At 33.5% G+C, this 14,808-nt stretch overlaps 1 protein-coding gene across 3 annotated transcripts in view; it reads right to left on the minus strand.

The window, feature by feature from the left end:
• Nucleotides 1-692: 692 nt before the first annotated feature.
• flap (flapper) overlaps nucleotides 693-14,808 on the minus strand; it is a 42,014-nt gene continuing 27,898 nt past the window's right edge. Inside the window, exons 2-4 of one of the 3 annotated variants that reach the window (XM_065513439.1) lie at nucleotides 9,470-9,715; nucleotides 6,722-8,794; nucleotides 693-1,561 (exon numbers count right to left, since the gene is read on the minus strand). In XM_065513439.1, the coding sequence (XP_065369511.1) occupies nucleotides 1,170-1,561; nucleotides 6,722-8,794; nucleotides 9,470-9,715 (2,711 nt within the window). In that variant the 3' untranslated portion in view covers nucleotides 693-1,169. Of the gene's footprint in view, nucleotides 1,562-6,721; nucleotides 8,795-9,469; nucleotides 9,743-14,808 lie in introns of all 3 variants that reach the window. The other 2 variants (XM_065513438.1, XM_065513440.1) reach the window with 2 other exon arrangements.

Consider the following 14,808-nt stretch of genomic DNA (forward strand, 5'->3'; position numbering starts at 1 on the left):
CCATGTCCGTCTGTATGTTGAGATCAACTTTCCATATCCCCTAAATAACTTACATACATGATTCATACATCAATATGTCGGGAATTCTTCCGGCTCGGTTGCTATTTAAAATCGACAAAATCGGCCCACAAGTGGCTGAGATATAAGGAAAAAACAATTTGGATATCTAATGATAGATATTTTAAAGTCCATTGCAACAATGTATATAAAGCTATAGTAAGTTGGACCTACAATGGGTCAAAATCGGGAAAAATATTTTTTAACCCGAATTTTTTTTAATCAAAAATTGTTTTTGTCATTAATTATTTTTCCAAAAAAAAAATTTGGAAAAAACTTTTTTAAAAAATAATTAAAAAACTATTTCGAAAAGATAAAAATTTCAAAAAACTTTTTTATAAAAAAATTTTTAAAAAAAAAATTTAAATTTTACCTAAAAATATTTAAAAAAAGTAATTTAAGTATAATTTGGTGAAGGGTGTCTAAGATTCGGCACAGCCGAATATAGCTCTCTTACTTGTTAGTTTTATTGTCATCCTTTTTCTAAGTGCATTTGCTAAATAATAACATTACCAAAGTTTGCATGTCAAGCGAAATTAACCATTGATGATCAACTCTAAATGAATTGTCAACAATCAAAGGAATAAATTTCTACTTGTGGCGACATCTCCCCAAGAATCTAAATAAAATTCAAGTTTCTTTTTTTTTGTTTTCTTAAAAAAAATTTGTTGTCGTTTAAATTTTATTAGCAATTTATTAAATACCAAAAAAAAATAATAATAATAATCATAAAATCAAAAATAAGAATTACCAAAATAAAGCCATTTATTTCTTTTTGTATTCATTTAACATACAATATTTATTTATCATACAATTTAAAAGGTAATTAATTGCTTTAGGTTAAAATTTATTTATTTTTTCTTTTTTTTTTAAAAAATAATAAATTATTTCGTGTTATTTAGTAAAAAAAAAAATAATATAAATTTTGTTGAGTATTCTCAATTTAAGGTTAAATTAACAAATATTTTTATATAAAAAAAATAAACAATTCAAACTTATAATAAAAAAAATTATTGTCCATTTCTTTTGCTTTGTTTCTTCATCTCATAAATAATTTAACTAAATCTAAAAAAAAATAATATGTATTCTTCCCTCTTTTATTTATTCAGCTCTTAACGGTTCTTAACATTATCATAGGGCTTCAATACTCCTGGAGGTCCTCCAAAACTTCCAGTAAACTTGTGATTGCTGGTTGCTACACCTGGAGAGGCCGTTACTCCCAAAGTTGTAAATGCTGGCTTGTTATATGATTTGGTAACTGTTGTGCTGGCGCTGGTGAAGCCAGTATTTTGAGGTGCCAATACTCCGGGGGGACCTCCAAAACGTCCGGTATATTTTGATGCATCATTGCTGGAAGTAGATCCAAAGCTTGAGGATGTTGCTCCTGCAGATGTTACAAAACCAGAGGCTGCCGATGAAGTGGTGCCGAATTGTTTGAATACAGTGGAGTCTGTGGTGGATTTGGTAAAGGTTGAGCCCGTAAAAGATTGGGTGGTAAAGGTACCTGTAAAGTTAAGTGTTGGGGGAAAAAGAAATGGGAGATCAGTAAAGATAAGTTTGTGTGAATTGTGGTCCGAAGAAGGGTTAAATTTTCTCTAATAACTTAAAGTTCCTTTACATAATTCTTGCCTTAACTGATAACAGATTTGTACAAGGTTTCGTCCTTTTTACTGAATCAAAACGAAATCATATAGATACTACTTGAGGGCTTGTATGTAGCTAGCCACCACGTAAACCAACCTTAGTGAATCAGAGAGTTAGTCTACATATTTGAAGTCTAGATGAATGAAATCCTAACAATTTTGAGGAGTGGAAAGGCTAGACAAGATTCAAAATTATTCCAGTTTTAGAGAAATATTTGCTTAATGAAATTCCTAGCATTTTTTCTATACGTTTTAAAACCCTATTAAGATTGAGGTGAGTGAAAAGTCTTAAAACTTCTCAACTTCGAGTGCCGAACTTTCTTTCGGTTGGTTTTTCGTTCAAGATTGGGAAACAAGCCAAAATTCAGTTTCTATATCTTCAATTCTTTCGCAGTCGAAAGAACGTTTTCAATCGAGAGTAATCTCACTTATTCGCGTTCTAAGCGAATGAAATCTGATTTGGCTTTCATTGGCTTCCAATTCTTTTCAAACAATGACTCGAATGACAAGTCGAACAGAAACGTTTGTATCCAATTTCTATCTAGTTTGAGTTCATTTTTTTTCTTCTGAGAAAGATACAAAAATTCGGTTTATCTTTCATCAACTCTTTCTCATTCGAACGAACTAAGTGATTAAGTTTCGTTCGTTTTGTTTTTCGTTCTAGTTTGAGGTTCCTAGTCTAATGAAGGATTTGAATTTATCAACTTCGAGTGGCTAACTTTCGTTCCGTTTGTTTTTCGTTCAAGATATAGAAGCAATCCAAAATTGGATTTCCATATCTTCACCTCTTTCTCAAACGTTTTCGATATAGAGGAATCCAATTTGTTTCACGTTCAAGATGAACATGCTAAAATTCTCAATATTTTGTTTTCCATTCTTGATCGAAGATCTAAATCAAAAAACATTTTTGATATAGAGGACTCCAATTTCAATTAGATTCCAGTGACTAACTTTCGTTCTAGATTGAGGTTCAGACCAAAATGAGATTTCTCTATCTTCAACTCTTTCTTAGCAGAACGAACCTTTTCGAAATAGAGGAATCCAAATTCAATTAGCTCCGAGTGACTATCTTTCACTAGCTTTGTTTTTCCTTCGAGATCGAGGAACCGACCAAAATTCGGTTTCTTTAACAAATTCTCAGCCAAACGAAAATTTAGTTTGTCTTTCGTTCAAGGAACAGACCAATATTTGGTTTCTCTATCATTAACTCTTTCTCAGTCGAAGGAAGGATTTCGATAAAGATGAATCCAATTTCAATCGTCTTCGAATGACTGACTTTCCATCGCTTAGTTTTTCGTTTGAGAGAGGAACAGGCCAAAGTTAATGAAAGTTTTCAATATAGTGGATTCCAATTTCAATATACTTAGAGTGACGACATTTCAGTTCAGTTTTTCGTTCGAGATCGACGATCATCCTTTCATCGATTCAGTTTCTTCATCTTTAAAACATTCAAAGTCATCTATGACTCCAATTTTAATTGACTTCGAGTTCGCTTTGTCTTTCGTTCAAGGAACAGGCCAAAATTTGGTTTCTCTACTTTAAGTCTTTCTCAGTGGAAGAAAGGATTTCAATATAAAAGAATCCAATTTCAATCGACTTCAGGTCAAACTGCATTTGCTTTTAGTTTAAAATAGAGGAACAGGCCAAAATCAAATCATCTATCGTCAACTTTTTCTCTATCGAACGAATGTTTTCGGTGTAGATGACTAACTTTCGTTCGCTTTGTCTTTCGTTCAATGAACAGGCCATAATTTGGTTTCTCTATCTTTAACTCTTTTTCAGTTTAAGGAATGATTTCAATATAGAAGAATCCAATTTCAATCGGCTTCGAGTCAAACTGCCTTTGTTTTTCGTTTGAGATAGAGGAACAGGCCAAAATCAAATCATCTATCATCCACTCTTTCTCTATCGAACGAAGGTTTTCGATGTAACTAATTCAAATTTCAATCCACTTAGAGTGACTAACTTTCGTTCGCTTTGTCTTTCGTTCGAGGAAGAGGCCATAATTTGGTGTCTCTATCATTAACTCTTCCTCAATTGAAGGAAGTATTTCGATATAGAGGAATTCAATTTTAATCGGCTTCGAGTGACTACCTTTGTTTTTCGTTTGAGATAGAGGAACAGGCCAAAATCAAATCATCTATCATCCACTCTTTCTCTATCGAACGAAGGTTTTCGATGTAGATAATTCCAAGTTCAATTCACTTTGAGTGATTACATTTCAATTGCTCTGTTTTTCGTTCGTCATAGAGGATTAGGCCAAAATTCAATTACATTATCTTTAAAACATTCATAGTTAAACGAAAATTTTCGATATAGAGGACTCTAATTTCAATCGGCTTGGTGTGACAAACTTCGAGGAACATGCTCAAATTTGGTTGCATCTATCTTCAACTCTTTCTCGAGGAAGGATTTCGATATAGAGCAATACAATTTCAATCCACTTCTAGTGATTTACGTTCGAAAGAAAAACTAATTGTTCGAGATCGAGAATCGATTTCACTATCTTCAACTCCTTCATAGTCGAACAAAGGTTTTCTTTATAAAATAATTCAATTTAAGTCCACTTCGAGTGACTAACTTTCGTTCGCTTTGAATTTCGTTGGAGATCGAGGAACAGCACTAAGTTTGAGATAGAGAAACATGAAACAGGTTCATAGTAAAATGAAAATTGTTGATATAGAGGACTCTCATTTCAAACGACTTCCAGTGACAAACTTTCGTTCGCTTTGTTTTTCATTCGATATCAAGAAACAGCCAACAAATTGTTTCTCTATCTTCAACTCTTTCTGGAAGGAAGGAAGGATTCCGATACATAGGAATACAATTTCAGTCTACTTCGAGTGACTTACTTTCGAACGAAAAACAAATCGTTCGAGATCGATAATCGTTTTCCCTATTTTCAACTCTTTCATAGTCGAATGAAGGTTTTCGTCATAAAGGAATGCAATTTAAATCCACCTCGATAGACTAAGTTTTGTTCACTTGTTTATCATTGGAATTCAAGGAACAGGACACAATTTGGTTTCTCTATCTTTAACTCTTTATCAGTCGAAATTCTTTCCAATTTCATCATCATAAAGGAATCCCATTTCAATCCACTTAGAGTGACTAAATTTCATTCGCTTTGTTCTTAGTTTGAGATGGAGAAACATGCCAAAATTACACATTTCTAGTTTCTCCATGATATTTATTTTCTGGTGAGCCTATTATACTATAGTGTAGTGTCTAGGGAGGCATCTTAGCTTATTCTTTTTGGAAGTTTGTAAGAAATAGTTCCAATAGAAATTCATTCTTGAGTTTGAATTTTTACGAATGTGGAGTCAGGAATCAGATTTATAACCAGTTTACTACGAATATAATAGCTATTGTATAAAGTCTCACTTATTTCTAGATGCTTCATAACATTACTTTTTTGATTGGCCCATTAGACTTATGTATGACTTTAACTAGAGGACTCAAAGGACTTTGTTTTCTTTGGAAGTTTTTAGGAAAGAGTTTCTAATTTCAAACATGATCGGTTTGGTTTCCCAACTTAAAAAGAAATCAAGCTTCAGATTATCTAACTTTAAAGACAAGACTTTAAGGTCTTCAGAAAGTTATCCTTACTCTTATGTACTTTTGAAGTTTTTCAGTAAACAGTTCTAAAACAAATTGATTCTAAAGTATCTTTAAGGAAAATTTTATTAACAATTAAGGAGTGAGATCGAAAAATTCTTAACACACGTTTTTCATTACATTTTTTAACCCAAGTATTATTTGAATTTTTTTTTGATCAAGTTACCTTTGAAAAACATGTCAGTTATTATGTGTAATGTCAATTATATTAATTTTTTTGTTAATCTGATTAAAATGAGTGACCAGAAAAAAGTGCGTACTGAAATTATTAAATATTTTCAACAAAACCCAACTTGGTCTTACAAAAAGTTGGCCAAGCATACAAAGGTCTGCCGTCAAACTGTTTCCAATGTTATTAAACAGTACCGGGAGAACTTGTCAGTTGATAGAAAACCTGGTTCAGGTAGAAGGAATGGTCCACATGATGTTTCTAAAGCCAAAAAAATAGAACGCATTTTCAAAAGAGCTCCCAACACATCCGGTAGGAAAGCAGCCCGGTTAGCTCAGTGCTCGGACTATTTGGTACGAAAAGTTAAAGCTAATGCAGGTTTAAAAACATACAAGGCTCAAAAAGTTCCTGACAGGAACGCTACTAAAAATTTAGAGGCCAAAAACAGAGCACGGAAATTGAAGTCAAGTTTTATAAAAAAATATTCTTGCTGCATAATGGATGACGAAACGTATGTTCTGGCAGATTTTTCGCAACTTCCAGGTCAAAAATTTTATGTTGCTGATGCTCGAGGGAATGTTGAAGAAAAGTTTAGGACCCAAAAGCAGACAAAATTTCCCAGAAAGTTCTTGGTATGGCAAGCAATATGCAGTTGCGGCAAAAGAAGCCACTCATTTGTTACAACGGGCTCTATAAATACCGAAATTTACATCAAGGAATGTTTACAAAAAAGGCTGCTTCCATTCATAAGACTTCATAATGTGTCCACTTATTTTTGGCCTGACTTGGCATCCTGTCACTATGGCAAACAAGCCCTTGAGTGGTACAAGAACAATAATGTGGTATTTGTACCAAGAGAGGCAAATCCTCCAAACTGCCCGGAGCTAAGGCCAGTGGAGAGATATTGGGCTCTTGTTAAAAGAGAATTGAAGAGTACAAAAAAGGTGTCCAAAAGTGTGGTAGATTTTAAACGGAGATGGACTACATGTTCGAGCAAAGTGACAGAAAGCACTATAAAAACGTTAATGGAAGGGTTTCCGAAAAAGGTTCAAAATTTCATCACTAGTGATTAAAACTATAAAAATAATTTTTTTTGTAAATTGTAATAATAATTTCAATCAAATAAAAAAAAAATTAAAGCTGTAAGTTTAGTGGTTTCTTTTTTATAAACATATATGTATGTTAAGAATTTTTCGATCTCACTCCTTAATTTCAATTATTTCTCAACACTCACCTTTCTCCTGGCTATTAGTAGTTTGACTCGAACCAAATGGCTTCACCGATGTCGCTCCAACACCACCACTCAGGAAGATATTATTGGTGATGACTTTGCCATCTTCGCTCTTGGTAAAGGTGGTCTTGCTGGGTATGGTGGAGGAGGAGGAGCTGCCGCCGCTAATAACATTGTTGAAGGGCGGGAAAGATTCACGATCAGCACTCAGGGGTACCTTCTTTTGGTCGCCGCCAGTGGCTGTTGTCTGTCCCGCAGCCGAGCTGGTGGTGGCAGGCTCAAAGGGTGCTGCAAAATTTGTGTTAAATGTTGATGAGGTTTTTGTGTTTGTTATATCAACGGCCTTATCAGCACTGCTGATGATGATGCCAGCCGCTGAGGTGGGCGGTGGTGGTACGAACACGAGAGGGGGTCGCGTAAACGTACTATCATCTTGGTTTGTTTGTGTGGATGGGAGTGGAATTGTTACAATTGATGGGATAGAAGAAGAAGAAGCTAGGGAAGTAGCGGAAGAAGTGAATTTATTTGTGAAACCCTGAGGCGTTTGAGAATTTAAAAAGGGAGAGGTGGAGGAGGAGGATGGATTCGAGATGAATGTGGGCTTGTTAGTGTCGTCTGTCTTAGAAGGTGGCAAAATGTTTTTGTCCACGGGACTTTCATCCTCATTGGGATCGTAGACGAAGGGTACACCGGGTGCTAGATCGGGATAATCGAAATCTTTAAGCCAGGGTGGTATGGTGGGCTCGAAGGGATTTTCCTCTACAATTACGGGAGCTGGTGTAGTGGTGGTGGTAGTTCTTCTAGTGGTGGCCTGGGGTTTATATTTGCCATCATCAAATCCAGAAGGTAAAAAGGGATTTCTTTGCTTTTTATTTAAATCCTCATTGCTGCTGCTGCTTTCGATTTTATCTGTTTGAGGAGTTGTGGAGGAAAGTTGTCGGTTATAGTAGTTTTGGGTAGTTTTTGGTTTGACTGTTGTGGTTGTGGTGGTGGTGCTGGTGCTCGTAGTGCGCTGTGCATAATTAGTTGATGATATGGATGGACTAAGACTAGTGAATTGATTGTTAAATGTGGCTATAGTGGGTTTGGCTGCTGTTGGTTTGGCTCTAATCCAATGAGGCTGGCTTGTGGACACCGTCGTAGTTCTGGGTGTAGTAATGACATCTTTGAAGTATGGAGGTGGTGTCAAATGTATATTATTCAAATCGGTATAGGGTTCTAGAGGCGGCAATATGTCTCTGTCCAAAGTGTGATTATATTCATTAATATCTTCGGGTACTATAAAGGCCACAGCTACATCTAGCTCGGGATCATCGATATCTTGCAGCCAGGGTGGCAGAGTATAGGAATCTCCTGCCGCTAATTTAAAGAATTCAGAGGAGTCTGGTTCGGGTGTGGTGCTGGTGGTGGTAGTTGTAGTTCTGGGAGTAGTGGTTCTTGGAGTAGTGGTTCTTCGGGTGGTGGTGGTGGTAGTTGTTCTGGGTGTAGTGGTAGTTCTAGGTGTGGTGGTAGTTCTGGGTGTTGTTGTTGTGGTGGCGCGGGTTGTAGTGGTCGTACGTCTTGTTGTTGTAGTTCTGGGTGTAGTTGACGTTGTCGTGCTGCTGCTGTAGTAAGATGCTCCTCTATTTTGTGTATAGCTGGGTTTGGTTGTTGTCTCAAAGGAATTTCTAGAGCCTAATTGAGGTTGCAGTGTAGTATGACTAGATGTCTGATAGTTTTGAGCATTCAAATTGTGACCAGTTGTTACGCTGACTTTATTACTATGACTAATAGATTTATCCTCCAACACCGCCATCTCCAAAGGCGGCAACAAATCCCAGGCTATAACATTCAAACCACGATTATCCTGCGAAGGTTCATAATCCACCGGACCACCTATATCGGGATCATTAAGTTCCAATATATAATCGGGTAAACCTTTAAAGAGAGCTGCCTTGGAACCAAAAGCTGTGGCGGCAGGCTGCGTTTTGACTTCCAGCAGGGGAACACTTTCAACATCGACGCTGGTTGATGTTTCGGCCGATGACGAAGTACCTGCATTTGTGGATTCATTTGGTAGTGCAACGACAATGGGATCTAAGGTAGGAAGGGGATTTTTATATTTAGAAACTATACGATCGATAATGGACGTATCAGTGGGTACATTGGGATAATTAAAGTTACCATTACTTATAGGGGTATAGTGTGCTGAAAGCTTAGTTTTAGAAGAGGGTGACTGAAAAGAATTATTATAAGGCAAAGGTGAATATGAAGACGTAGATGCGAGTGATGTTTTGATGGTGGGTGAGTTTAAATTAAGAGTATTAAGATTTAACGACTGTTTGCTGACAAACAAACTTAAACTATTAGCTACATTAGATGATGGTATGTTGGTGGTGGTTTTGGTGGTTGTGTTGAGTTCAGAGTCCTGTATTGTTAAAAGGTTAGTAAAGGTCTGGGTCATCGTGTTCGCAACATTTGGGTCTTGTGCTTTCAAAACCTCGTCTTGTGCTTGTGCAGTATTGGAATTGTTGTTGTTGTTGTTAGTGTCTGTGGTAGTGTTTGCTAGCTGCCTTTTAAATCTCAAAAGCCTTTTACTATTTATCACATCCTCGCTAGTTAACAAACTATTTGCGAGTACTAGGCTGTAAACGTCGTCGTCTTTGCTATGAATACGAGTACCTGGCTTGTCGTTGTTTACATGTCCAACATCATCTACACTATTTGCTGTTCTAGCTGTAGTTGATCTATCAATATCATTGCTAAACTCACCAACAAATGGTGGCAGTAAATCATCAGAGGGCTTCTTAAGTTCAGTTATGCCCGAGGCATAATTTGGTATTTCAAATTGTAGACCTTGGGCGCTTACAACCTTTCGACCATCGGGAGTTTGTATCGGTTGTAGGCTTTCAATGGGATTGCCATAGCTGTCGATTGTGGTGGCATCGCTGTTTCCGTTGGCTGGTGTGGGTGATGATGATGCCGTTGCTGTGGCCTCAAAGATGGGCGGTTGTAAATCTAATGGAAATGTTGAATCAAGTGAGTCTGAAATTGAATGGATTTGTTTTCAAGTATTCTTGCATGCAGTTTTAGTGTGTGTGTGTGAGGGAGTGTGTTGGTTTTTTTGTGTAGTTTTGTAGAGGTTTCTGTAGTTTCATGTAGTGCTGTTGTGAACTACAAAAATACCGTAAGGTTGAGATAAAGAGAGAGAGACACAAAGATATATATATATGTAGAAAAAGAGAAAGCCATGCAAATCCCGAGAGTAAACACATATAAAACATTCATTATAAATTAAGAGCAGTTTTTAAAACATAGAAAATAAATATAAAATAAAACAAGTAAGAGAGCTATATTCGGCTGTGCCAATCCTTAGACACCCTTCAATAAATTATACTTAAATTATACTTTTTTTTTAATATTTTTAGATAAACAAAATTTAAATTTTTTTATAAAAAAGTTTTATAATTTTTTTTAAACTTTTTCTTATCGAAATTGTTTTTTAAAAAAGTTTTTTCCATTATAATTGAAATATAATACCTTATAATCCATTATAACCGAATTATGATGTGTTATAACCCATTATAATTGAATTATAATGAATTATTCTTCATTATAATATTATAATGTGATATAATTCATTATAATTGAAATATGATGTGTTATAATTCATTATAATATTTTATAACCCATTATAATTGAATTATAATGAATTATTCTTCATTATAATTCTTGTTTCCATTATAATTGAAATATAATACGTCATAATCCATTATAACCGAATTATGATGTGTTATAACCCATTATAATTGAATTATTCTTCATTATAATTGAATTATAATGTGCTATAATTCATTATAATTAAAATATGATGTGTTATAATTCATTATAATATTTTATAACCCATTATAATTGAATTATAATGAATTATTCTTCATTATAATTGAATTATAATGTGTTATAATTCATTATAATTGAAATATGAAGTGGTATAATCCATTATAATAATTTATAACCCATTATAATTTAATTATAATGTGTTACAATTCATTATAATTGAAATATGATGTGTTATAATTCATTATAATATTTTATAATTGAATTATAATGAATTATTCTTTATTATAATTGAATTATAATGTGTTATAATCCATTATAATTGAATTATAATGCGTTATAAACCATTATAATTGCATTATAATGCGTTATAAACCATTATAATTGCATTATAATGTGTTATAATTTATTACAACTGAATTATAATGTTTTATAATTTATTATAATGTTTTATGATTCATTATAATAGAGTTATAAAGTGTTATTATTCATTATAATTATAATATAATGTGTTTATTTATTTATTATAATTGAATTATGAGTTATAATACATTATAACAGTGCTATAATAAGTTATAGCTCGGTTATAATATATTATAATGCATTATTCCAAAGTTAAAATCAATTTAAATGCATTATAACAATTTATATTTCAATGTATTTGTGTTAAAATAGATTAAAAAAAAACATTATTATAGAGTTTTCAAAAACAAACTAAAAAAAAACTTTTCCAAATATTTCATTAGTGGCCTAAAATCTGAAATAATTTTTTAAAAAATTTTAACATTTTTGTAGTATTTTATTTGTATACTTTTATTAATTTAATTTAACAAAAAACAAAGGACATAAGTAATTAAATTCTAAAAATGAGAAAACAAAATTAAAAGATTTCTTTATCACGGCATTGACAAAACAATGGAAACTTAGGTATTATTTTAACAAATATGGTCTAAACTTTGCAATAACTCAATATTTTGTTGGGTATCCCTTATTTTTTATAACTGCTACACATCGACGATTGAACCAATTAAAATAGTCAATGGTCTTATTTTACGATCTACAATTTCCCATAGATTTTCTATGGGATTGAGATCTGGCGATTGGGCAGGCCACTTCTAAACACGTACCTCGTTCGATTGTAACCACTCGGTTACAACCCTAGAGGTGTGTTTCGGGTCGTTGTCGTGTTGGAATCTCCAAACTAGGGGCATATTTTCTTCAGCGTATGGATACATAACATCGTTTAATATGGTTCTGTATCCTATACCTGTCATGGTATATTTTATAATATGAATTGGGCCCATACCTTGCCCTAAAAAATATCCCCATACCATAATATTGCCACCGCCAAACTTTACAGTCTTATTTGTGTACTTTGGATCTAATCATTTTCCCTTTGGTCGTCTTACAAATGTTCTCCCATCACTGCCTCTTAAATTGTATTTGGATTCGTCGGAAAAGATGACATTATTCCATTTCTGTATCGACCAGTTTAAATGATCCCTGGCAAATTGTAGACGACCAGAATGGTTCTTTTTAGGAATGAGTGGTTTTTTCACAGGACGATAGCAACCAAGACCAGCCTCATTTGCCATGCGACTAACTGTTCTGGTACTTATTTCTAATTTTAGGCTATTAACAACCTCTCGAGGAGTTATTTTTGGGAATTTCTTGAACTCTCTCGCTATTAAATTATCTTGTCTAGGAGTAGTCTTACGAGGTCTTCCACCTAAATGTAGAGTTTTTATACAACCGGTCTCACGAAATTTCTTTATAGTTTTTGAAACTGCTGATTTATTTATTGAATATTTGTCACAGATACTTTTTTTGTTTTAAACCAGCTTTAAAATCATTAATTATTTTATTTTTTAAGTCTTCACAAATCTTAACTTTAGCCATTTTCGTTAACTTTGAAAAAGAAATTGTGAAAAATTACCAGAATTTAAAAATAAAATAACTGTAAACAGGATGCTTTTTACATCGTTCTTTTAAATATTATTTTCGTTTTACACTTCTTTCTTGCAGAAGTTTAAAAGTTTCCATTGTTTTGTCAGTAGCGAAATAGTGAATATTTTAAATTTTGTTCCCTTTTTTCAGAATATAATTAATTCTGTTGTTTGTTTTTCAGTTAATTTATATAAATAAAACTATACAAGTAAAATACTAAAAAAAAAAATTTTATTTTAAAAAAAATATTTTAAATTTTGGGCTAATTATGGAATATTTGGAAAAGTTTCCATTGTTCTGTCAACCACTGTATATCGTTGCAATGGACTTTAAAATTTCTATCATTAGATATCCATATTGTCTATATTAATGACTTATACAGATATAGATTAAAAATAGCCCAAAAATCGAGGTTGTCCTGCATTTTTGCTTATATCTCAGTTATTTAAGGGACGATTTTCTCGATTTTTAATAGCAACCGAGCTGGAAGAATTCCCGACATATTGATGTATGAATCATGTATGTAAGTTATTTACGGAAAGTTGATTTCAACATACAGACGGACATGGATATATCGACTTCGCTATCTATAACGATCCAGAATATATATACTTTGTGGGGTCGCAAATGAAAAATGTAGAAATTACAAACGGAATGACAAACTTATATATACCCTTGCCACTCATGGCGAAGGGTATAATAATACAGGTCCGCAAATAATGAAAGAAATAAGAAGATTGTCAACAGTACTGAAAAATCTATTACATTTATGTACCACAATATGTCAGTGCCACAAACAATCTGCTGATTTTGTCCAAGAGACATTTCTACTTGAGAAAGAGAGATGATACAAAAGTCTGCACTGATCTGGAATTATCAGCTATAATATAAAACAAATTTATACCACAAATTGACCGCAATAAAAATAAACTTGGTAAAAGTCTTAAAGCAAAAGTTACACTGTTGTACAAACGTCAAGTTTTAACCTTGTGAATTACATATGGATTTAAACATAAGAAAATTACTTTTAAATTGAATACATCTAGCCTAAAGCATTGTAAATAGATAAAAAAATCACCCACTTTTTTTAGATAATTAAATAAATGTGCCTTCCAGCAGCAAAATGAACTACCAATGAAAATTTCGTCAATGATTTCATTTTAGATTTGTTGAAGAGTTAATTTGTCAAAAAACAATCACTAATAGTGTTTTTAATGATTTATTGTTTTGTAAACAAATTAAATTAAAATGTATTAGATAAACTGTTTCTTGAGTAATATTTTTGAGCAACTAATTAATCTATTAACTGAAATAACAATTAACAAAATTATTAATAAACGAAAAATTTCCATTAAGATTTTGCAGCTGAAATCTTTATTAGTATTGACAGAAAATTCGTTACTAAAATATAAATCTCTAGAAGAGTGAAGAAGAATTGAGAGCTCATTACTTTAAAGGGAACTGATTTAGAACCGGGAAAGGAACTGATGCCGTGCTTGGTTCCTGGAGTTAGAGATCGGTACTTGATAAAAAAGGGACCAGTAATTTTGGAATGATATTGGCTTTGGAGGGTTAATTTGGCACGTTTTAGACACTCTTTGACAGATCTTTAGGTTAGGTTTGTAATAAAGGATCTTCTAATAGGGACTTCCAAACTTTGACAGTTGATAGCGACCATATTATTGAAGCTACATCATGGACGGATATAGTGTTCAACAACACGTTTAAATGATGAAATTGTTTTATCAAAATGTTAAAGGCTTGGCCCATTTTTAGAGATGAGTACCATTCCTGAATGAATGGGTACATCAACAAACAAAATTGTCGAATTTTGGACGATAACACTCCACATGAGATCCAAGTGCGTCCAATGCATCCCAAAAAAGTCACAGTTTGGTGTGGATTTTTGACTGGCGGCGTTATTGGTTCATATATATTTGAGAACGACATTGGTCTGGTTATCACGGTCAACGGGGAGAGCTATTCTTTTAACCTTAATTGGATGATATGGACACCAACGCTACTTGCCACACAGCTCATGCCACATTGAACATTCTGCACGAGCGATTTGAGGGCTTTGGTCATCTCACGTGGACGTGATGTGAACTGGTCACCGAGTTCGTGCGATTTGAGTTAGTTTGAATTTTTCTTGTGGGTTTTCTTAAGTCGCAGGTCTATGCGAATAAGCCACAAACCACAGCGGCTCTCAAAGTCAACATAACCCAATATCAGCCTGATAGAGTTATGGAGTTATGCAGAGTTAGACATTTCGGAAGCGAAATTTTTGTTTTTACCAAATGAAAATCTAATCATTCGGATGCCACAAC

This window comes from Calliphora vicina, chromosome 5, assembly GCF_958450345.1.
Source record: "Calliphora vicina chromosome 5, idCalVici1.1, whole genome shotgun sequence".
Lineage (NCBI taxonomy): Eukaryota > Metazoa > Arthropoda > Insecta > Diptera > Calliphoridae > Calliphora > Calliphora vicina.